This window comes from Poecilia formosa, unplaced genomic scaffold (assembly GCF_000485575.1).
Source record: "Poecilia formosa unplaced genomic scaffold, Poecilia_formosa-5.1.2 Scaffold216, whole genome shotgun sequence".
Classification (NCBI taxonomy): Eukaryota; Metazoa; Chordata; class Actinopteri; order Cyprinodontiformes; family Poeciliidae; genus Poecilia; species Poecilia formosa.
Window position 1 is genome coordinate 685,999 of NW_006800155.1, and position 24,666 is coordinate 710,664.

A 24,666-nucleotide genomic window follows, 5' to 3' on the forward strand; every position below is an offset into this window, starting at 1 on the left:
CAGATCTACATGGTAGAATTATTTCTGTCCCAGATCTGCAGGAATCTTCAGCCTGAAGGTTCATTTCAGCGGATCATTAAATTAACTGCTTTAAAATATTAATATCAAATAGTTTTAAATTTAATTTGTTGGTATTTTGTTGCAGGTGTTACAGGATTTCCTGCCGTTTAGAGGCGCAGTGTGACGGTCACCGTTTGGTTTAATCTGTTTTTGTTGCGGTTTTGGGAGGAGGCGGCGTCTGACGGCCATGTTGGCGGTCCGGAGACGACATGCGACACTAGGAGGCCCGGAGGAGACGGCATGAGCAGGAAGGAGGGAAACGGCTCTTCTGGGCTCTCAGGCTGCAGCCACCACTGTTCTTTATTAAAGATTTTTTATTATAATAAATGTCTTCAACAGGGCTGAAAATAATTTTGCTATGGATGCAACAAATGATTCCCCTGAACATGATAACTCAGAGCTTCAAGATTATGTGAAGTCCAGATGGTTCAGAAAGATCAAACTATGGTAGAAGATAATGTGACTTTATAGCAGCTCTCTGTGGAGAAAACATTAAGTAAACTATATTAGGACAGATGAGGGAACTCTAAACAGATTGCACATTAAAATAACGAGGAAGGGCTTGAGTGCTTCTCGTGTCATGAGGGCAGAGTCATATGATCATAAATGAACACAAACTGTAACATGAACATAAAAATACTTGGTGAAATAAACGTATTAGTGTCTACAGGCTGCAGGAGGGTTTTAGTATTAACCAGATTATTGCTAATCCTCCCGCTGACCTTCAGCTTAAAGGTCAAGTCAGTGATTAAATAAAAGCGTCTCAGACAGAAAGATATGCTCTATCATAAGCTGCTTCATTAAGACAGAAATATGAAAGCTAACTGGGTACGGCGTTAGCATTTAGCCACTCTGGAGCGGAGGCGCAGCTTGATCTGTTGGCCGCCGTCGCCGTCCTTCGTCTCCTGGTTAATAATCTGAAAACACAGACAGGAGAAAACATGGCAGAGGAGGGCAGACGCAGCAGAGCAGATAAAGAACAAACCAGGAACAGACGTGCTTTAAGAAAAAGAAATAAATGTTAGCCACTAATAAATTCAAGATGGCCACTAGGGTCACCAAGGTAAAATTACTTTTGCACTAAAACTAACAATAGTTAAAACAAAAGAAAACTTTTTGTGTCAAATCACACACACCCATAGAAATGATATGTACTGATTTTTTTACATTTATTTTTCAAGATGGCCGCCATTGTTGTCATGGAATATAAACGTTTGCAATAAACTCACCAAGAACATGTTTGGTGTCAAATCAGAGCCCACATCTTTGAACTGTAAAAATCATATTTTATTCATCTTGTGTTTGACTTTTCTGGTTGACATTTTTCAAAATGGCCACCATAGTTGTGTTGGAGAAAATGTTTTTGCTGAAATCAGCAGGAGTTATTGCCAGTGGTCGACGACGCTAACCAAAGGTTTGGTTCACTAACCACTAATTCAACAACAATCTTAGCTCCACCAGCGTTAAACACACAGATACAACCAGAAGCTGATGCCAAACCACTAAATATAAAAATTAAGTTAATGCTAAACATAAAAAATAAGCAGACGGGACAGCTAAGCAAAGTTAGCAGAAGTTAACGCTGAACCACCAAACAAAGTCTCTCAGTCCGTTTCACATCTAAATATCCTTCCAGTTCACGACTGGTGAGAGATTCCTGAATTGTTCAGTTTCCTGTTGGGTTTTGCTACATTTGATTACTTTGAAGTTGTTTTCATACTTTATGACCTGGACAAATTTATCCAGGTCATAAAAGTACGTAACATTTTATGGCGATAATTGGTTCAAAAGGCTCAAAATCGTCTGCCATCTTGAAATCCAAGTGGCTGATGGGAAATATGAAAAACATTCGACCTGAGTGCAGAACAAGGCCTTTCAAAAAATATGCAGCATAATTAAAATATTCTTTCAATAGAAAATGGTAGTTGTAATATTTTGTGGCTGGGATTTGAAGCCAGAACCTTTTTGCTGCAGAGACGCCAACTGCTCCAATAAAAACATTCATTTTCTCCATAAGACAAACCTCATATCCAGATTTACTGTGAGGTTATCAACACAGGATAAAGATAAAAAAATAACCCCAACATCTCATTTCCCAGTATTCAGAGCATTAATAAATCAGATGAAGATATGAGCCGCAGCCCCGGGTCACGCGGCCGCGGCTCCACTCACCGGGTGGGGGGGCATTTCCATGGGGCAGGAGATTTCAGGCCTGTAGAGTTTCTTTCTGCTCCTCTTGGCCGTCAAACGGAGGGGGGAGCAGGAGGAAGAGGAGGAAGAGGCTGACTGGGCATCCACACGGCCGCTGACCAGGCTCATCATCTTCTTGGCTGCAGCAACACATCAGGCTGCTTTCAGGGATTTGATCAGCATGAACAAACAGCAGCACAAAGATCCAAGGCTGGCGAGAACAAAACCTCATTCTGAGTCAGAACATTTAGAGAGGGAGAGTAAAAGTTTCTAAGCTCTGATACTCAGGTTTTTGTCACCAGATCACATCATTTACTCCAAGCAGGTAAAACACTGGCTGGTTAACGTTTCCCAGTTAAATGAGAAGTTAAAGCCCAGTCCAACACATTGTAACCAGTCAGGCCTTTAGCAGGACCCAGAGTGCATGTGAAGATGTTTCACTCAGCGACTGCAGTGGGACTCTACTGGTACCAGGCCTGCTCAGCCTCCAGGCCCAGGCCAACCATTTACTCTCGGCTGTGGTTGAATTGTGTTTAGCTCTGGTGAGGTAAGGCTCCCTGCTGCGGCTGAAAGGTCGTGTGTTTCTGACCTCCAGAGCCCAGCGCGGTCGGGGACCTCTGCAGGAAGTCTCCGATCTTCTGCAGTGCGCCGTCCTTCCTGCCGCGGAGGCTGCTCTGGGAGGTAGCGCTCTGGCCACAGGGAGGTAAAGGTGGTCAGCAGTTTGTCTCACAGCGTCCAGTTTAACAGTGACTGTTTGTTCTGGGTGGTACCTCCTCTGTCTGTGGGCTCAGCTTTGGTGTGAGTTTGGTTCTGGTGTTCCTCCGGTTCTCCGTCTCCACTTCCTCCTGAAAACCCAAACATGACTCATCTTTAACAAGGAGCGAAAAACAACATGTTTCATAATGACAGGTTGGAGCAGATGGAGGCGGTTCTAATTCAACACAGTGAGGAGCAGCCGCGGTGAAAATACATGTCATTTAAGAGGAGAAACAAGCTGTAATTCATAGTTGGAGGCCAGGCGGAGGAGCTGGAATCACAGCGAGGTAAACTCAGTCATTATCTGAGCGTCAAGTGTTTGGCTGGAGGAAAACCTGCCGTCGGCGCGAAGCACAAAACCAACCAGGTTCAATGCATTTCAGATTCAGACACTCAGCTTAAACACACCAAACATGTCCAGTCCAGCCAAAAGGCCCTGAACGCATCGCCACTGAAAACAATTGTCTGCAAAAAGCAGCAGCTGCTCTCCACTTCTTGTTTGACCACTTGGCCTGTTTGCTACAGTGTGATTCAGTTTTCTCTAAAAACAATTCAACCAGGAAAAAGCTGCTGTTCCACATGTTTAGTTATTTTCAGACAAACAAAATGAGCTAAACAGTGACGATCTAAATGACAGATTAACATGTAAACAACTGTTGGATTATTTAAACTGTAAAACTATAACTGTTCATAATCTAAAGATGTTCCATTATTATAAGAGTGTGTCAACCTTTCATCATATTTGAGGATTTTCAGAAATAAAACTGGTTTTAGCAGGAAAGAGGAAAACATGTACTAATGTCCGATCAATCAATCAATGATCAGGTTTCTTTTGATTCAGATTCGATTCGTCGTCTGCAGCTCAAACTGGAACGCATCCAAACTGAAAACTATGAATTATTTAGCTACATCAGTGCTTCAGCTCACTGGTCATTTCCATTCCTCTGCTGAAGCAAAACTACATTTACAGTTTTTATATTACAGTTTTTACAGACAAAATTGCAATCAGCATTTCAGACTTTAGAGAAAACAGGAAATTATCAAATAAAAGCCTGATCGGTGGAAACAAAGAAGGAATGTGAAGGAGAAATCAGGCAGTTTTGTTGCTGCTGGCTCATATTTTATCCAAACTTTAGATTTAGTCTCTGCTGTCGACTCAAAGGCAGGAAAGAGTTTTAAAGGATTGTAAAGTTACAGCAGCTCAAAGCCTCAGTGGATCAGTCGGGATCAAATCTTCTCCTTCCCTGCAGTGTTTTGCCACAACATCAAATCAAAGAAATGTGAATCACAAGCAGCCGTAGAAGACGAGGCCGACCTGCGGATCGGCTGATTGGTTGGGGAGAGGAGTGGGCGGGGAATCTGGGGGAACAAAGGTCACGACCTGTGGAGTCATCAATGACTCACTGGATGGTTTTACAGATAATCAGAGGAGCGGGGCAGCAGAGAGGAGCCGAGCGTGAGGCGCTGTGTGTGTGTGTGTGTGTGTGTGTGTGTGTGTGTGAGACAGAGGGTGTGTGTGAGCGAGGCGGAACAGGCGTTAACATTGTGGAGGCGGAGGGATGAGAGCTGATGAGGAGCAGAGATAAGCTGGGATTGGACGGCGTGGAGTCAGTAAACACGATGGAGAGGATGGAGCAGAGCCGGAGAACGAGGAGGGAAAGTAAATGAAGAGAGGGATGGAGAGAAGGAAGAGAGGGATGGAGAGAAGGAAGAGAGGGATGAGAGAAAGACCAGAGGGATGGAGAGAAAAGAGAGGGATGGAAAGAAGGAAGAGAGGGATGGAGAGAAGGAAGAGAGGGGTGGAGAGAAGGAAGAGAGGGATGGAGAGAAGGAAGAGAGGGATGGAGAAGGAAGAGAAACAGAACAGAGATGTGATCTAGAGACGATGAAATTTATCTGGGGTTGATTTTACTTCCTGCTCTGGAGTGGATCCCAGATCCCAGGTGAACCCATCAGAACCTGAAGGTCGATTCTTTCTAAGCAGATTCATCATCTCTAACTGAGCTGATACAGACGAGGCGTGAGGAACGTGATCAGTTTTCATGGTTACCATGGTGACATTCTGTCTGGTTATATTTAAGACTTCAGACTGAAGAAGAAAACTGGCTGGAGATGTTCGCCTACACAGAACGACAGATACCTGCTGCTACTTCAGCTAAAGGACTGGGTGAGACCGGACCGGACCAACTGGACCGGACAGAACCACTGGCTCCAACTGGACCTACTCTGCTGAAGTAACAGTTGCTTTCCCCAATCTAACCGGCATCTTCCCAGGAACCAAAGGTCTGGTTTCCATGGTTTTGGATTTGGCAGGTCGTTGTACCGTTACCTCATCAGTGACGGTTCTTACTGACGTCTGTTTAGGAACCTTTTGGTTCATTAGTTCTGCTCAGGCAGAGGAGAACTTCCTGCCAGTAAAATGAGAAACATGGCGACTAAAAGCAGCAACTTGGGCGCCACTAGTAACTTCAGGATATAATTGTACTGTTTTAAAAAACCTTTTTGAGAGGAACTTTTACCAAAAGCTAGAAGACCAAAGTAATGTGATTACATTTGAGGGTCACAGAAGGTCAAAGTTCAAATCAATGTCCATTAAACTTCATGAACACTTCGTCCTTCGTGTCTCTGCGTGGTTAAAGCTACAACAGGAGCCTTTTAAGCAGAGTAAATCCAGAGTCAGTTAATGTTCTTGTTGTCGGTCTGATCTAGTAAAGACGACCTGGAGGTCCTTTAACACAGTGAAGTCCCACAGACAGATTTACGCTCCTTTTACAAAGCCACACTTATCATGTATATCAATAATCCCAGCCTATTGAACCAGAAGAGAGAAAAAACATTTCTGCATCATAAAAGCCAGAAGCTGTTGTAAAGATTTTCTGGGACAGCAGCAGGGCTGCCGCTCCTAAAAGTAAAAGCTTCGTCAATAAACCATTAGGAGACGGATGGACAGACAGAGGGACGGACGGTCCTCTGCCTGGGAGGGAGCACCATCATTACAGAGAGACAAGTGCTGCAGGTGAGCAGGACTGGAAGAGGCAGTTCATCTTCATGTTTAAAGGAAACCTGAACCAATCGGATCCGTCCTGATAAGAACCCGCTCAACCATGTCAGCCGCAAATTACAGCTTCTCCTCCAACAGACAGCAATTACATGCAAATTAATCGGTTGATTTAGACGGTTTTAGAAGATAAATGAGCTGAAGAGCTGGAGTCAGAACATCTACAGATCCTAATGCAGAGACACAGCGCTTCTCATTTCAGATCGGGTTCATTAGTACGATCGTTTATCCACTTCTGTTCAGCCTGTAATCCGCTTCCAGGAACCAGTTTGACTCCAAGGTCTCCACATTCAGCTGGAAAGAAGTGGACCAGTCCTCTTTGGTCACTTCGATTTTTGTCAAAGTCACACTATAATGTTCAACCTGATGTGTGGCAGGACGGGAGTCACCACAGAAGAAGAGTTTGTTCCTGGTGAGATCATCAGCTCACAGTGAGATGTGTGAAAATGTAAAACGCCTGGAGTTTGTAGCCTACTTTCAGTCTTGAAATTGTTTTCTCTAATTTAATTTTAAAACAACAAAAAAATCTAATTATTAATTTTTTGTTGTCTTATTTTGAAATGCAAGAACCAAAGAACCAGACAGATTCCGCACCGGGCCCCTGAACCTGATCACTGCGTCCAAAAGCTTTTATCTTATTCTAGATTTCATGTTTTATTTTATGGAATGCACAGAAAAATGTTAATTTATCTTTAAAATAAATGAATGATGATGAGCAGGTCAGGAGGAGATGGTGGATGTTTATGGGAACCATGGAAACCCAACATGGCGGATGTTGACGGGAACCATGGAAACCCAACATGGCGGATGTTGACGGGAACCATGGAAACCCAACATGGCGGATGTTGATGCGAAGTGAAATGGTTCTGTGGGTTCTGGATGGAAACACGGTTCTAATGAGGGAAAGCAAACGGTACCTTTCGTGCTGTCCGTCTCTTAGTCCTCCTGAAAATGTGAGACTTAAACAAAAACAAGAATTTGGTTAAAAAGCAGCTTTAACTTGATGTGAACTTCTGCAGTTTAACGGTAGCTGACTAACTTATAAACCAGGTATTTTTCATTTATTGCAGTTAAAACTAATAACTGAAGACAAAAGATGAAAACATGAGCAGAAACCTTCTGAAGAGCCTGTTGGACAGACAAAAACTTTGACTGGTCCAGAACTGAAGGTTACAGTGCTATTGGGTAAAGAACACAACAGCTTAAAACATTAAAGTTCATCTAAAAGTCTCACACAGTGGTTGTTTTTGGACTCTTTTGGCAGAGGAAACATGGACTTTACATAATAACTAACAAGTTTCACCTCTATAAATAATCTGCTGCAGCAATGATCTGAGAACAGTCAGTAAGCAAACAGATGGCTGGTTTCAGCTCAACGTTGGGAACAAAAATAGAAATGCAAATGTGCATTTCAGGTGCAACGCTCAGAGGACCTGGAAGAGTTTCAGGCTGCTTGTCCAGCTCTGGTCCCTCTGAGACCTTCTGAGGGTCCATGAAGTTCTGTCCCATTAGTCTGGAGGGAACCTGCTGTCAGTCTGCACAGCTGGGGGAAGATGGGCCAGGATAGTGCTGGAAGAACCACAGAACCAGAGACTGAACTACTGAACCACTGAACCAGAGACTGAACTACTGAACCACTGAACCAGAGACTGAACCACTGGACCACTGAACCAGAGACTGAACCACCACAGGTCGGGATGGCAGGTCTCAAAGTAAAAGTGACTTTCCAGTGGAACGTCCTGGGAGAACTCTGTCTCAGTATTAGAACGTTTCTAATGATAAACTGATTCATCCAGCTAATGAATCTAAATTTTTATTTCTCCAGGTTTGTTTTCTGAATGAAGCACCTGGGAAATCTGATCTGAAGGACATGAGCAGAGTCATTAGAGCTGGGATTACCGGCTCATCACTGGAGGCACAAACTCATCCTTTCCTTCCAAACCTTCGGGTTTATGTTGAATTTATTTGCATTTTGCGCTTTTTAAATGTGAACAAAGCTGTTAAAGGCCAGAGCAAACAAGAAGGAGAATTTATCCTTCAGCATGTTTTACTGCTCAGATGTTTGGATATTTGTTAAATAAATCACAGTAAACCAGCGCTGCAGTAAAAACTCATTAAAAGGAAAAAACATCAGATCATCGCTGACTCTTCTAATGCTGTAGCAGTCAGTGTTACAGTAGCTCTGCAGTAGCTTCTGACTGAAGTAGTTCAGGTGTCCCTAGATTTTGAACTTGATTAAAATAATTTCACCAACTGGTCGGTTTTATTCTGCTCCCAGTCTTACTTTTTAAATGACTATAAACACGTTTGGCTGTTTTATCACCTTAGCATTATTGCTGAAACATTTCTATGAAAGAGTTTACTATATAAACTCTTTTATATAATAATATTATATTACAATATAAATAAAATATCTAAAAAATTATTACAGTGAAGTCTGTTCTGGTCATATTCCTCGTTCCAGGACCCAAATATTCATACATAATATTTATTGATGCTCTTGTTACTTTATTTCCTGTAAAGAAGCAGCAGCTTTTTTCCTGCATTTGCAATCTCTAGGGACCAATTCAATTTTAATATTAAAATGAACTTGAGCTATTATTATTGAACAGAGATTAGTTTTTCATTTCAGATACCATCTTCATATTCCCAGCCAGCTGCTCTGGTTTGCCAAGCAGTAAATTGGATCCTTCTGATGGTTTTTATGTTAATCTACAGTTTTAAGTTTCCTTTAAAGCACACTGAATAACTTTAATTAACTGAGAAGCTCCAAACAACGGAGAGCAGCAGCTTAATGTGAAGCTGTGGGTTTGAAGTAAAAACATTCAGACAGTTCTGAAGCTCAGCTTGGAGTCCAGATTCAGAAAACCTGAACCAGGTAGAAAACTTCACCTGAACGAGTCGGTTAGTTTTAAATCCCTGGGATCCGACACGGACCTCCATCTTCATCTGCAGGGCAGCACAGAAACCCACAGCAGGATGAGGTGGGAGGTCACGTGGGATCACCGGGGCGACCCATGCATCAGCCCGCTCCACTCAGGGCGGGTCTGACTCGTTAAATATGGGAGCTGGGACGTCTGGCCGTCTCCTCACATCCCTGCTGCCAAACAACAAACCTGTTCAGCAGGAGCTGAGAAAAAACCTTTTAAATGCTTTTTCCTTAGGAGTCAGAGGTCGACCTCGACATGACCTGGGGGTTGACCATCTACAGGCTGCAGCAGAAATCATTATGAACAATAATATCTGATCTGAATGGTGGACAGTAAAATTCCTCCATAACTGGACTTTTGATAAAGAATGTTTTATGTTTCTGACTGGTTATGATCTGCTGCATGTTTCCAAAAGACAACCAGAAACGTGCTGGCTCTTTGACCCAACATGATTATAGGAGCAGAAGGAAGCTGAAGACCTAAAGCTGGCTGTTGGTTTTACCAGAGAAAACATTAAGGAGGAGCCATCGTTCACGAGAAGCACTTAGCGCTGAGAAGACGGACTGCTGTCAGCAGGACAGACAGACCTCCAGGTTTCCATGGTGACCCAGCAGATGGAAAGGAAAGCAACACTTCCTTCACCTGAGCAGGGATCAGACACGTCGTCTGGACCGATGAACAGATCCGTCTTTTCAAGCTGCAGACGGATGTTCCTAAACTTCAGACTCTGGCCTGATTCACGCCCGGATGGAGTGAACCAGCGGAGAAGAGAAACGTCTCCCAGGAAACCAGTGACACACAGCAGACGTACATAGTCTAGCTAGCTCTCCAGCGTGTATTACAGGACATTTTAAGGTCTCAATTTAAATACAGGAATTTAAGACTTGAGGATGTGTGAACACTTTCAAAAACAAAAGTCTTTTTTCAGAGTTTTTCTGATTCAGTACGAAGAAACTAAAACCAGAACCTCCTCACCAACCGGTGATGCTGTGACAGGTTATCTGGATGAAACACTACAACCAGCAAACTGTTTGTTTCGAGCAGCAGCAGGTTTCCATCGCCTCCTGCTGGAGCCCGGTGGGTCCGTTCTTAGTTAGAATCGTGTTTTATAGTTTTACTAAGCGACAGTTGGACTGTACTCCTGCTTTCTCTCAGGTAAGCCTCCAGGTGAGTTCAGTCTGAATCCTCCTACCTTCTCCATCTCGCTGCTCTTCCTCTTGCGTCCGTTCCGGTTGATCTTGACGGTGACGGCGCTGTCGTCGCCCTGCCGCCGCAGCGCCAGGCGGTCGGGCTGCAGCGGGCTGAACGAGATCTCCAGCTCCGGCCGGGGGAAGCGCCTCGTCCGGCCCGTTTCCGTGGAAACCTCGGAGGACTCCAGCACCGAGGGGAAGCCGGACGAACCCTGGGGGAACAGCAACACTGAACTCAGCTGCTCCACCAAAGAGGCCCTGACGCTTTGACTAGGCCCTTCTCCTCCTCTCCTACACCCGGTTCATACTACACGATTCTTTGCCCCGATTTTCCCCTTTCGCCAATCTTAGAATGTCCAATGTTCTAAGATTGGCGCTTGCGATAATCGTAGCCGATCATCCTGCAGTGTGTTTTTGTGTTACGACTGATCGGGTCCAGTCGGTGGAACGACGGACCGCTCCCATCTAAAGTCGGTCATACTCAACATGTTGGATTGTCTTGCAGTGTGGGGTTTTCTCCAACTGGGAGCGAGAACGCAGCCTGTTGAATGTGACCGGTAGCCAATCAGAAAGCACAGTGACATAAGCAGGGAGGAGAATCCCAAACAGCTGACATGGCCAACCGAACAACATGAATGGATATTCAACATTTCATGCAAGGAGTACCCAGAGAAATAACAAGGAGTTTGACGGATATAGCTGGTTTTTACAGGACTTTCTGTCTGGAACCTGAATGTCGGTGAGAGGAATCGGTGTGTGGTTCGAACCCGATCGAACCCGCTATACCTGTGATTTTTTTGTCGGATAATGTGTGGTCTGTCAGGTGTTGAAAATCGTGAAGTGGACTTACCCGACTGCTGGTGGACGATCTGGTCTCCCTCCTCTCAGGCTGCAGCGGTTCAGCCTTTGCTTTCTTAGCCAGAGCAGAACTCTCACTCTGTGAAGAAGAAAAAACACATTATTCCACATTAATCACCTAAAATCAACACAATATGTTATATGCAAATCATCTGGACTTAAAGTAAGGATTAAAAAATGTGATTCAACCCAACTTTATAAGAAAACATCCAGATAAAAGAAGACCTGAAGTTTTTTCTTCCCTGAAGACGTGGAAAACGTTGCAACGTTTCATCCGTCTCCAGAAATATTCACTAATATCTGAACATTTTTCACATCTTCATTTAAAGTGTGGGGAACATCTCAGATCCTGAAGAGGCTCTACGTATTTACAGGTTATAAACTATGAGTGTTTCTGCAGCAGTTGAAATGCTTTAGTATTTTAAACTGGTTCATTTTTCCTGTGAAACGTCAGAACTCTCCTGTTTGTCAGATAAACTCTGACGGTTCTGACCTGCTCTGCTGCGTTTTCCTGGAGGTTTTCCTTCAGCTGCACAATCTCTGCTTCCTTTTCCGCTAGAGACGCCTGCAGCTCTGCCACTCTGAGAGAGCGGCGGCCACCATTAGCCTGCAACACACACACACACACACATCAGATCCACTGAACTACAGGAGCCTCTCCAGGCACCATTAAACTCCTGAGGCAAATGGAAAGAAATCCACTAACTAAACGACTAAAATGTTGGAATTATTCCCAAAGCTGAGGCTCAGCTGTCATCTCGTTATCAGGACAGAAATATTGTCCTAATTAGACACACGTTGTTCCACAATATGAAAAAACTAGTTGACTAAAACAACAGTTTATCATCAGAAAGTCCAAACCCAGAGTCCAGAACACGCCAGCCGTCTGCCCGTCCAGAACAGAATCCATCTGATTGTTCTGATTAGCTGTATGCTAGTTGTTAGCTGTGGAGCCCCAGGTGTGTGCAACACACACATCAGCTGATGAAGTGGTCCTGCAGACACTTCCTGCTCTGGTTGGAGCCGTTTGACTGATGAATCTCTCAACTTGATGAAAACCTGATTAAAAAGTTTCCATATTCAGCTCTGAGTCGCTGTTAGTCAACTCAGTAACAGCATCCGCAGGGAGTTGGTTTATAAAACTGTTTGTTGTTCTGAAATGTGACTGACGTTTAGTTTTGATAAATGTTTTAAGTGTTCTTAATAATTTGGTTCTGTTGACTCATTGATCTGTTTTGTTTTGTCTTTAAATGCTAATGTTTGTAGCTTTGTTATTGAGCTGCCCATGAGATCCAGGCTAATTTTTAGCCTCATGCTAATAATTTTTGTTAAACAACTTTAACATTGTTCAAATATTTCAAAATGTATTAGTTTTTATCTTTTTATTTCCCATTAAGATGCTGGTTTCCTGTCCTCAGTCATAAACATCCCAGTCCAATAATTTAGTCCTAACATAATTATTTTAATTTAGCGTTAAACGTTACGCTGGTTATTCTATAATCCTCTATAACTATAATCCTCAGACCTTCATTTTCCTTCACTCTGCTTCCAGTCAGACAGACGGAGAGCAGAGGTAGAAATATGGAACCTTTCAGTTCAGATTCCTGATTTACTTCTTCTTTCACCAAACCCTGATCATTTTTGATCATTAATAACGTCTGATGGGACAGCCTGTCTGATTTATCGGTCAGTGTGGCGCTGCACTGACCCCTGCTGGTGACGCTGGGCTCTGCTGCTGCAGCTCCTTGATGAGCTTGTCTTTGTCCGCCTGGCTGGCCAGCAGCTTCTGCAGCTGCACCTCCAGAGCAGCGACCAGCGTGTCCCGCTCCGCCCTCCAGCTCTCCATGGCCGCCTCCTTCTCCTCCAGCCTGGACTCCTGGGAGCAGACGGAGACAGGTTGGAAAAACATCTGGAGCTGCAGACGTTTCACCGTCCGGCTCTTACCAGGAGGCTCTGCTGGCGACAGTAGCGCTCTCGGTCCTCTGCAAACTTCCTCATCTCCTGGTTCCTCTTGTCCTCCGCCTCTTTGGCCTGGCCAATCAGAGACAGCTTCTCCTCCTGCCACTTCCTGCGTTCAGCCTGCTGTTTCTCTGTCAACACCTGCAGGAGAAGCAGATGTCCATCTGTCCACATGTCCAACGTTCCTCCTCCAGACAGACTCCACTTCTGCAGCTTCTACCTTTAAGCTCTGCTGGGCTCGGGAAGCTTCCTCTCTGGCCAGCCTGAGGTCGTCTGAAGGTCGGCCGGACCTGCCGCTCTGCTCCAGCAGCTTCCCCTTCAGCTTCTCCACCTCTGAAATAGAACACAACCAACTTGTCACATCATTCTGTCAGTAAAATCATCAGTTTGTGTGGACAGATCTGAAGTTTTTGGTGTGGACTGGTTCTTATCCAGGGGTTTCACCTGCAGAGAGCTCCTGCAGCAGACGCATCTTGTCGTCCAGGACCTGCTCCATCTGCTGCTGCGTCTCCTCCTGCTCCGTCAGCGCCAGCCGCATGTCCTCCATCACCTGCTGCTTGGCCTGCAGCTCTGCAGAGGAGCAGACAGGAACATGGCTGAGGGAGCAACAACCTGAGGGAGGACTCAGCTGGACTCTGGCCCTGGATAGCTTCACATTTATTTTAGGGAGATCCGTCATGCTTCCCTGAATAAGTACAGGTTAGGGCTGTAAACGTGTTACATGTTTCACATAAGATGATGAGATTTCACCTCCTCTGTTCTGTTTGAGGTTCTTCCAGAATGAGCTGCTTCAGTGTTTAGCTGCTGCTGGCCACGCCCCCAATCTCAATATTTACATTTTAAACATTAAAATGGCTGCAGACAGGAGCAGACAGTGACACTGCTGTAAAGTGATTTTTTTGTTTCAAAATCCCTGATTTTGTGGAGCTACTTAATATACAGTTTATAATTTTGTAACAATTTTTCTTCAAAGTTCTTCCAAAATCTACATATAGAAGAAAAAAATGACGAAAATGACGAATACTGTGCAATAAACTCAGAATTATGCATCAGCGAACATCAAAACGACTGAAGTGGGGGAATATTTTAGCAGCCTGATGGAGGCTAATCATCCCAGAGTGGGTCTCTACCTTTACAGGCCTCCTGGTAGAGCTGAGCAGCCTTAGAGTCCTGCTGCTCCTGGAAGGACAGAAACATGAGGAACTGTTAGGATCCAGCAGACTGGGAGGAATCAGACACAGCTGGAAACATCAGGGTTGTTTTACGGCTCTGAGCTGCTGGATGGTTCTGTCTCTGCTGCTCAGGTCCGACTGCAGCTGCTTCCTGGTTTTATCCATGTCAGAAAGTTTCTGCTTCAGGGTCGTCTCCTCTGCTCTCATGGCCGACACCTGAAACCAAGACCAGTTTCTGCAGGTTTCACCAAATCACATTTCAGACTTTAAGACTTTATGAGTTCTCTCTTGACTCCATGCTCTACTCCTTTTCTCCTTCTCAGATGTATTTCCCTCCACAGTAACAACTTTGTTGAAATAAAATGCTCCAATAGGTCAGAATGTTGCCGTACTGCTGTGTTTAAAATCACCTAAACCTCCGACATCAGTTTGTGTCGTACCAAATGTGCTCTTAGATCGGCGCGAACAGCAGCAGCGCAGACTGTTTTCTGAGCCAAAGCATCAAATGGGTCGGTAACAGAAGTGAGCGAATGGTGAAGACCAACGTCATCCAAACAGGTTATAAATTTGCGCTCGACCACGAGACAGAAAAAAGCGAGCTAGCAAAGGTGTAGCAGGAAGTTACAGCAGCCTGAACCACATCGAGTTACAGAAAGCAATGAAGTCTTCCTGAAACTCCAACTGCTGCATACATTCACGATGAGATTAAACCGCCAAGCCACGACAAAATATAAAACCCATGATTAAAGTATTTAAACCCGACTTACATTGTTTGTGTATTTAAGACGTTTTAAGGCCTCATGTATTGTAGATACATGAATTTAAGACGTTTTAAAGATGCGCAGACACCCTGAAAACAAACCATGTGCTCCAGATTAAGATTTTCTAATCTACAGGTTTAGTCAGCCTCGTTTAAAACCGGCTGGATGTGTTGAGCCCGTATCCTCCAGTGTTCTGATACGGACCTCCTTCTGGACCTGCTGGACCTGCTTCCTGTAGTCAGCCAGCTTCTCTCTGAGGTCTGACGAGTCGTCCTCCTTCCTCTGAAGCTCCAGGCGGAGGCTCTTCACCTGCTGCGTCTCCTCCTGAGCCTCCAGCTTCAGCCTGGGACAGAAACACCAGAGACATCAGGAAGGAGGTTCAGGAAGTGATGAAGGAGCGGCTTCATCTTCGTCGTTACCTGCTGATCTCCCCGGCTTTCTTCTCCAGCTCGGCATCCTTCTCAGCTAAGGCCTCATGAGCCACAGCCAGCAGCTCCTGCCGCCGCTCCACCCCCTTCCTCCTCACTTCCTGGACAGCTAGGCTCTCCTTCTCCTCCCGTCGCTCTGCTTCCTGCAGCTTCTCCTGCAGGGGCGTGACCTTTCGCTCTGATTGATGCAGATTCTCCTGCAGCTCTGCTTCCCTCTCAGCAGACCTCCTCTCCATCTCGGCCAGCTTCTCCTCCAGCTGCCGGTCCTTCTCTTGTCTCGTCTGCTCCATCTCAGAGGAAGCCTCTTCCCTCAGGGACGTGATCTCCCTCTGGAGGTCAGAGTTCACCCTGTCCAGGCCTTCAGCGCTGGATAAGGCGGTGTTGCTGTGGAGCTCAGCTTCTCTCAGGTCGTCTCTCAGTTTCTCTGCAGCTTCCTGCTGCAGTCTGAGCTTCAGCTGCAGCTGCTCTGCTTCCTGATTGGACGCTTCCCGTTGGGTTTCCAGCTGGACTCGAAGTTCTTCCTGCTCCTCCAGCTTCCTCTGCAGCTCTCTGACCTGCTGCTCTACTGCAGCCTCCCTCTGTTTCCTCTCCTCCTCCAGCTGCTGGATGAGTTTCTGCTTCGCCTCGCTGCTCTTCTTCTCCTCTTCCAGCCTCTTGCTGAGCTCAGAGACTTCCTCCCTCAGCTGGATTTCAACGCCGTCAGAGGAAGAGAAAGCAGGCGCGTGCAGCTGTTGCTTCAGCTGCTGCAGCTCCTCTGTGAGGACATGGATTTGGTAGGACTGATCCAAGATCTTCCTGGACTTCTCCTCCAGCTCCTCCACAGCAGGCTGCAGGTGGACCGCCGTCTGCACTTCCACCTGCTCCGCCACTCGGAGCTCCTGCTGCCGCCGCCGGCTCTCCTCCAGAGCAGACTGCACCTCCTCCCTGGCTCTGCGCTCCTCCTGGAGGGAGGCCAGCGCCTCCTCCTTCCCCAGAGTCTGGTACTCCAGCGCAGCCATCAGCTCCTCTCTCCTCTTCTGCTCCTTCTGAAGCTCAGCCAGAGCTTCCTGAAAGGAGAAGAACTCATCATTTCTGAAGAGATTTAAATGAAAACACTGATGCTGCTGGTCACACGGTGACCATCACATGAATTTTCATCACATGAAAAAGAGACTGAAGGTCTTCATAGAGACGCATCAGCAGAACGGACTAAACATCTGCAGGTGGGATCATCATGGAAACATGTTGTTGATCTATAAAACTGTAAAGATGCAGGAGCATAAAATAATATTTTCTGGGTTCTTTCTGATAGACTGTGGAGATTTTCATGGGGTCTTAAGGCAGAACTCTGAATCGTTGCTGAGTGGAACAGCTCAGCTCTGGTGTTCCTCAGGAACCTGTGATTGGTCCGCTTGGTTTTCATTTTATTCCTGCCAAAAACCCCTGAGGTTTAAGCATCACAACTGTGCATTTAGCTGAGAGAGCAGTTAGCTCTGATTGCTAGCCCAGTTATAGCACAAGGCCTGATGGGAGAAAACGACGAAGATTAAAGCTCAACTAACCAACCAAATCATGTTATTTGGAGATAAACTGTCTAAATAGTTCTTATTGGTTCCATCTTTATTTTTCCTTGCGAATTTTGACATTTTTGAGGACATTCATTTAATTGTGCAGGTGGCAGTATTTATTTCTTCTACAGTGTTGCCGTACTAGAGAACAGCAGTGTCCCTCTGTTCTCCATAATAGGGGCGAAGAATCGAAAAACTATCAGAAAATTTCTTTCAAATACTTTTTGAAATAGCACCGGAGTTCAGTCTTCCTCCAGGTGTTTCTTACCTGGAGCTGATCTTCATCTTTGCCTCGGTCGGAGCCGTTCTGTGCGCCCAGCTCTGTCTTCTTCTGCAGGTCCTCCAGCTGATGCTCCACCTGGGCCACCTGCACAGACTTTTCCTGGAGCTGAAGAAGAAGCCATTTCTTTTCCTCTGCTTCGCAGGAAAACAAAGAAACAGAACAACGGTATTCATTTCCAGAGTCTGCTGGGCCATTTCCTCCTGGTGCCTTCAGGTGTCGTTGGTACCTCTGTGCTCGTGGTTCTGATCGTCTTCAGGTTTCTTTTCAGTCGGTCCGGATCCGAGGCTGAAGTGAGACGCTGCTGGCAGCTCAGAGGCCCGACAGCTCAGAAGTCTGTCCTGAAAGGAAAAACACATGAAAAATGTTAGCGATCTAGCCGCAGGTCCAGCCAGTGCGCGTCCCGTGGTCAGATGGCGTTACCATGGTGACCGCGTCCGAGCTGCAGCCAGCTGAGGACATGTTCCTGGTCAGGTTCTTGAAGATCTCCAGCCTCCTTTCAGCTCGCTCCTCCAGGATCTCCCTCTCCCTGACCAGGCGCTCACTGACACACACACACACACACACACGCACGCACACAGAGACACCAGTTAGTGGTTCTGGTTCTAAACCAGTTTGGAGCAGAGGAGGGAAGCAGCGTCTCACTCGTAGTCCTTCTGCATGTCGGAGAACAGCTCTGAGAACTCGCGGCTGATCTCCTCTCTGACCCGGGCCTCCAGCAGCAGGTTCTCTGAGCGCTCTGTCTTCAGCTGGACCTGCAGCTGCCTCAACAGCGCCACCTGCTGCTACAGGGACACCAAGGAGAGAGAAGACGCTGTAACAGCAGCAGGAGATGCTTCTATAAAACCCAGTCAGTTTGGTTCTGGGGTCACAATAAGTGCCCATCCTACCTCATGCATCGCTTTGCTGATGACGACTTTCTCTTCTCCTTCGTCGGTCGTCTGATCCGTAGTGTCCTCCATGACACTGTCTTCTTCTTCCTCTTCCTCCTCCTCGTCCTCCTCATCCTCCGGAACGTCCTCCAGGCTGGTCTCCCAGCCGGCGCTCCTCCGCCCTGAGGCTCTGGAGGAGGAGACGTCACTGCAGGAAGGGACGGCAGGGAGCGGCCTGGAGATCAGGACGACCACCTGGAACAACAAACCTCCATCAGTAACACCCGACGTGGCTTCGGGACATTCATGACAGCAGTCTGTAACCTGCAGCTCTGGAGAAGAAATGGCTCTGGACAATCTGGCTAAGAAAGATGCAGAACCAACAAAAATTTTAATTAAAGAAAAACATTAATATAATAAGTGCAGATTTCAACAGGTTTGTTTTTTTAAGGTTTTGTAAAGAATAAATGTGGCTTTGAATTTCCACCACAGAATGACACAGTCAGTAAAATTATTTTTTTTCCATCACAGAGTAACAGAATGTTTTTTTTGTTCTACTTATTTTCCACAAACACCAAAATGAATCAATCTTCTTAGGACGCGTTTCTTTAAAACCTGAAAACAGAAATAAAATCTTGCTTCTTTAAAAAATTCTGTTAATATCTGTATGTAGCTGGACTGAGGGAAGTTTGGTCTGTAAAGGTCAAAGGTTAAGGATATAAAATGGCTGTGATCTGGTTAAAGCTGCATAACGACACCCTGGACACCAGCTGGGTGAGACAGAAAGTCTGCATCCAGTTCAGAAAGGAAGGAAACCAGAGTAATTTAAGGCGTGGGAAATGCTTAGTCACTGGTTGCCATGGTGATGATTCCTGCCTATGCTGGAGAGCAGGGGGAGCCCACAGCACCACTCCTCCTCAGTCAGAAACATTTAACCCTCTGCAGGGACAGTGAGGAGGACTGTACGGACCTTCTGGGCCACGGCGGAGAACTTGAGGACGTTGAGGGTCTCGTCGTACATGGAGGCGCACTGGTTGATGTTGACGATCATGCAGGCTTTGCCCCGGCCGCAGAAGAAGCCCTGCAGGTAGTGTGTGAGTTTGCTCTCCCTGAAGGGGATGTGCTGCAGCAGCCTGAAGGCAGGAGACGACAGGCTGCTGGTGGAAACAGGACTCAACCCAAACTTTAAGACCTTTATGAATGAAATTTAAGACCCGTATCGCGATCATTTTTTTAAATATACAGTGATCCCTCGCTATATCGCGGTCTCACTGCTTCGCGGATTTATTTGTGCAGTTTTTTTTCTGCATCCTGATTGGCTAAACAGTCTGAGCTCCTTCTCTACCTGTGTGCCAATGACGTTACTGTATTTAAATATAAGTAATACAGATTGACTATTCAGGAGATGAAAGCTGAAAACTTTGAATACCAGCTGGAAAAAACTGTGGCCAGAGGCAACAAAACCAGACGGGAGGCTCAGATCCGTCGCTCTGCCGTAGATACAGCTGTGGATCTCGCGGTGCAGGTTGGAGGAGACGCTTTACTGACACGACTCTGGATCACATTAAGGCCCGATTGATGAACACGCACATCCACTGACCTGAAAACAGGTTTTGTTCTTTGGTTTCAATGTAGAGCATTTATTTATGCTGTATAATAATTGTAAAAACTAAAGGTAACTACTTCATGGATTTCACTTATCGCGGGTTATTTTCGGAACGCAACCCCACAAAAAACGAGGGATCACTGTACTGAATAAAAGAAAAAGAAGTGTGTTAAGTTTTTATATTTCAAAACAGAAGTGGATAAAATGCATTTTTATCCCACACTCTGTTTGGAACTGGTATGACTCCGCCATCTTTGTTTCTGTATCAACTGGCTCAGTTTAAGACAACCAGCGGCGCCCTCTGCTGAATGGAGGAAGTACTACAACACTGACAGAAGGTCCAAGCAGATATTATTATTATTATTAACTGATTTTAATCTAAACATCGACAATCATAAATTGTTTGCATTCTTAATTTTTTTTGTAAAACAAATTGAACTTTAAAAAAAACTACATACATGAGGATAAATGGACCTGCCACGACATATTTAAGGCCAAATAGTTCTTGTAGATGAATTTCAGACATTTTAAGGCTTTAGCTCTTTTTCCTGTGAGCGGATCAGAACCAGCGGGGGGAACTGGACCTGGAGGCGACTTACTTGGCCTGCTGGTTGTAGCGCAGAGCTTTGATGCACTTCCCCAGGATGAGCAGCGAGGCGTTGATGTTTCCTGCCTCCTTCAGGCGCTCTCCTTTGTTCTGAGTCTTGGCGCATCGCTCAGAGCCGGCCAGGTCACACAGACACAACCTGCAGGGCAGAGCGGCCATGTTTAACCTGCACACGCTGGAGCGGGTGAGGTTCCCCTCTACTCACTCGCTGATGGTGTGGACTCTGGGCGGGTCGCCGTCCTCTACACTCAGAATCCGGATGGAGAAGATGCTGTGACTAGAAGCAGACAGTCGGCCGTTAGAGAGCAGCAGGAGGCAGCTCGGTGTGAGGAATGACGGCGGCGCTGCTCACCTCCTGCTGGAGAGCTGGTTGAGGCGGGTGGAGGAGAAGCTCTGGTTCCTCCGGCCCAGCTTCACCACTCTAAACGCCTCCTCAGCGCTGCTCACCTGGACCCAGCGCAGATCTGAACACACAGCAGCCATCAGTCACTTCCTGTCTGACATCAGAAACCCTTCAGCTGCAGCTCAGCGCCCCGACCTTTGACGTAGGCGTTGCTGTTGCCATCCTGTGCCAGCCGCAGCGCCGGCCTGCGCGGCGCCCCGCTCGGCGCCACCTCCAGGAGGTCGTGGATGTTCTCGTTGTAGATCTCACAGAAGGAGACCCAGACGGAGAACTTGGTGTTGGGTTTGACGTCCAGGATGATTCTGTCTTGGGCTGCAGTACTGGGCCGCGGCGCCGTGGAGCCTGCAGACAACAGACCTTCTAAAACCCTACAGACAGCTGCAGAGAAACATGCTGGCTTAAAGCTACAGCTCCAAACATTCACAAAAAAATTATTTTTATGTCCCGACAGTAAAATGTAAAACAGTTAATTTGATAAATTGAAATCTCATCTCCTCTGCCATCTGCAGAAATGCATCGCTTGGTCAAAAACAACCAAATGGAGCCAGGAGGAGGGTCATAATGCTGTCAATCATTCTGGTGTATACGCTGGCTCTGATTTCTGATTGTAGCGGTGTATTTCTGCAGATGGCAGTAGGACCAATGGGAAGAATTTGATTATCTGTCTCATGTTATTCTGTCAGGACATAGTGACAGTTTCAACACGTATGTAAAACACATTTTTATAAAAGTTGCCTACTGCAGCTTTAATCAGCAAAATAATGAGAAAAGCTGCTGGTTGATATCAGACTCACCTTCAAACCAGGTCTGGTTGGTCGAGTTCTGCAGGCTGCTGCTCTTGTCATTCTGAAGGAAACAGAAACAAACGGATTACATCTAGCATCAGGTGACCTCCAGAGGTCAACAGGTTTCCTAGCAACGCTGAGCAGAAAGTCGAGCTTTCCTCTTAAAAGTGAACCTTACTGATCCTGATTCTGTTACCATGGTAACTCAGTCTGAACTCCTGAGTATGAATTCAGTTTTAACAATATTCATTTGAATTTCTCTCAGAAATATCTGCCTAAAAATATAGAAATTTATGCCAAGGAAATGTGTTGTTGACATGGTAACTGGGTCAGTTCAGCTGGTGTCGGGCCCGTCCGGGTCCAGCTGGTGTCGGGCCCGTCCGGGTCCAGGAGGAGCCGCTCACCTCTCTGAGTTGTTTGAGCAGGCTGTTCTTGAACTGCGCCTCGTCGGCCTGCTGCTGGCGGCTCAGAGCCAGGAACTCCCTGCAGCGGTGCGGCTTGACGTTCAGGCCCTGGAACATGTTGTCACCGATGCTGCTGAAGATGAGGCGCAGCGCCCGGGGCAGGATTCCAGCTTCAGCTTCAGAGTCGGGACCTTCAGCAGCACAAACAGCAGCACAGTCAGCTCTGAGCGCTGCCTACAGGCAGCTTTCACACTGCGGGTTGCTGTACCGAGGAACGTGAAGGTCTTCCCGGAGTTGGTGACTCCGTAGGTGAAAACCAGAGAGTTTTCTCCTTCCAGGACATCTTTGACCAGATCTTTGACGGTGCCTTCAAACAGCTCACTTTGTGTCGTTTCTGGGCCGTAAACCTTAAAGAGACAGAACCTTTAAATCAATCCTCCATTAGCAAGAACACATTTCATCTGAGAAACATTCAGTAAAATACTAAAAGCTAATACGTTTTTATTCATTTAAAAATTAACACCGTCACACGGATATATTGTTTATGCTGCAATGCAACGTTTTGTGGGCGGCCCTCATCAGCCTCCACCACCATGACGTTTTGTTTTGTTTGAATTCACTATGACCTAAACGCATCATCGGCCCAGCAGGCATTACACAGCTGAGAAAGTTGCAACCTAAATAAGTGGAAAATAATAAATAAAGATATATTATGTATTTTTTACGCATAAAAAACAATAACTTATGTACAATAACATATGTAGAGAAACATGTTAAACTAATTGTGGCTCTGTTTAACAAGAATCAGATGGACATCCTGTTTATGGCCCAGTCAAAGTCTCACCCTGGAGAACTGGAAGCGCTGGCCGGTCTGAGGAAGGGATTTATCACTGCTGAGCCGGGCCAAAAGGGACAAACTGGGAGGCTTCAGGAGAACCGTATCTGGGGTTTCTATGGCAACACAGTCCTGCAACAAAAACAAATATGAACAGTGTGATCCTCTGCAGGTCGTCTTCCAGATTAATTTAACATTGTCTCCACAGTTAGAAGCATTTCTACCTGTGACTCTCCGTTGCTTCTTTCTGATGAGGTAAAGGGTCGGATTCTGAGGTAAACCTGCAGGTGCTCTTTATCCTCCACGCAGGAATGCTACAGAACAAAACAAAACAGTTACAAACAGAAAGCACTGCAGGCCAAAGAAGGCAGATCCCAACAGGTGGCATGTTGAGATTCAATACTTTGAAATAACTTCTGTTAACTACCAAACAGCTCGGTCTGACCGGTAAATCTGGTGAGGGGATGAACTCTGCTGAGAGTTTACTTTTCCCATCTTCAGCGAGTCTTCGTAGGTCAGTCTGGTTCAGGCAGGAGTCAGTCATTTTTCTACAGAGACAGAAAAACAAAAACATCCAAAAGCACAAATTATCTAAAGGCAGAAACTTCTTCATGGCAATTAAATGAAAGGTTTCACCGAACTGACAAATCAGGGCAGGATATATGGAGAAAAGCCCACTGCCTCCATGATGTTAAAAACTGACCAAAATTTATTTTCTTTTTCTCGAAGCTTTTCGATAAACAGAGGGGAAAATCCTTCTATGTTTCAATGCTAGATAACAATGCCTGTGCTCAAAATATATCTAAAATATAACATCCTGTCAAGCAATTGTTTTCATGTTTGTTATCTTTCAAAAATTTTACCTAAATTTGTTTTTATTTTTTTCCCTGACGACATGAAACGCTGTCACCTGTCAACGGCTATCATGGCTAGCTGGATACGGCTAAAACTTTGCTAAAGTTCGGTAAATTTAAAGAAAAAACAACCCAGCTTCCATATTACAACTGCGCCCAGAACAGAAAAAGTACTTACATAGCAGCTTTACATTCAGAGCATTTACACACAATCAAAAATAACACGTTTTCTTCCTTTTAAATTGACATGCTAACTGGCGTCGAGCTAAATCACAATAAACAGTCGCGGTTCTGTGTTTGAAAGTGTCCAATCGGGGCGAAACAAAAGTTGCGCATGCGCTGTAGCTGTGTTGCGTTCATGAACTATATTTCAGCTCGGAATGCGAATTTAATCACCGGAAAGCAACAAAAAGACAAGAAGACAGTCATTTTAAGCAGAGATGTCAAAACTATTCATATTCTCTACCTAAGTAGAGGTAGAGACTCTTGTATGAGCAAATATTCTAGTAAAAGTAAAAGTAAAAACAGGCTGAACTGCTTTACTAAAGTTAAAGTTAAAAAAGTTTTGAAATGTACTTAAAGTACAAAAGGTAAAAAGTGATTTTCATCTTCAAGAATACAAAATTACTTTCAATAAGTTCTAGTCATGCAAAATATTTTTTTCTTTTGTTGACAAAATAAAGAAAAACAGAAAATCTAATCCAGATTACACAATTTGAGCAATAAAGCTCTGTTGAAAGAAACCAATAGAACCAAGCTGATTAAAGGCAGCCATTTTACATCAGTTAATACTGTCAGGTCTTCCTTTACTATCCTTGGTCTAACACCAGAGGGCCACCTCTATCCAGATGGGTCAACAACAGTTTGTGGTTTTATTTTCCCCTCCCTGTGCTGCCACCTCATCGTGGTGGAGAGGTGCGAGAGTCCCAGAGATCCTAGGAGCCGTCAGAGGCTTCATGCCAGGCTTTGTTTCCCCCACAGCAGACCATGTGTTTAGTGATATTAAATAAGGATCTTTTTCCACCAGTGACAGTAAAGACGGATTAAGCTAAAGGTTTAGTTGAGGCATTGGACTGGCTGTGAGGGTTATGAACCAGTTCCTTCAACTGCC

General features: G+C 45.5%; 1 protein-coding gene across 1 annotated transcript; it reads right to left on the minus strand.

Annotated features, from left to right (window-relative positions):
- Positions 1–836: 836 nt before the first annotated feature.
- kif20ba (kinesin family member 20Ba) lies at positions 837–23,868 on the minus strand. The gene is made up of 32 exons (XM_007568009.2): positions 23,734–23,868; positions 23,147–23,249; positions 22,926–23,015; positions 22,711–22,833; positions 22,135–22,273; positions 21,867–22,057; positions 21,472–21,523; positions 20,813–21,019; positions 20,627–20,738; positions 20,480–20,551; positions 20,267–20,413; positions 19,032–19,194; positions 18,080–18,316; positions 17,835–17,974; positions 17,613–17,733; positions 17,419–17,530; positions 17,178–17,323; positions 15,354–16,408; positions 15,139–15,277; positions 14,267–14,389; positions 14,132–14,180; positions 13,446–13,571; positions 13,222–13,334; positions 12,987–13,142; positions 12,751–12,918; positions 11,536–11,649; positions 11,035–11,121; positions 10,187–10,396; positions 3,021–3,095; positions 2,840–2,939; positions 2,233–2,390; positions 837–977 (listed from the first exon to the last, which is right to left on the minus strand). The coding sequence occupies exons 2-32, from the start codon at positions 23,243–23,245 to the stop codon at positions 897–899; spliced, it is 4,905 nt and encodes a 1,634-aa protein (XP_007568071.1). The 5' UTR covers positions 23,246–23,249; positions 23,734–23,868; the 3' UTR covers positions 837–896.
- Between the last annotated feature and the right edge of the window lie 798 nt (positions 23,869–24,666).

Bases quoted from the DNA above. Each gene is read 5' to 3' on its own strand.
- kif20ba (XM_007568009.2), bottom strand. From the start codon at position 23,245: ATGACTGACTCCTGCCTGAACCAGACTGACCTACGAAGACTCGCTGAA. The intron at 20,414-20,479 runs GTGAGTAGAGGG...TCTGCCCTGCAG, and splicing joins AGAGTCCACACCATCAGCGA to GTTGTGTCTGTGTGACCTGG. The intron at 15,278-15,353 runs GTAACGACGAAG...TTTCTGTCCCAG, and splicing joins AAAGCCGGGGAGATCAGCAG to GCTGAAGCTGGAGGCTCAGG.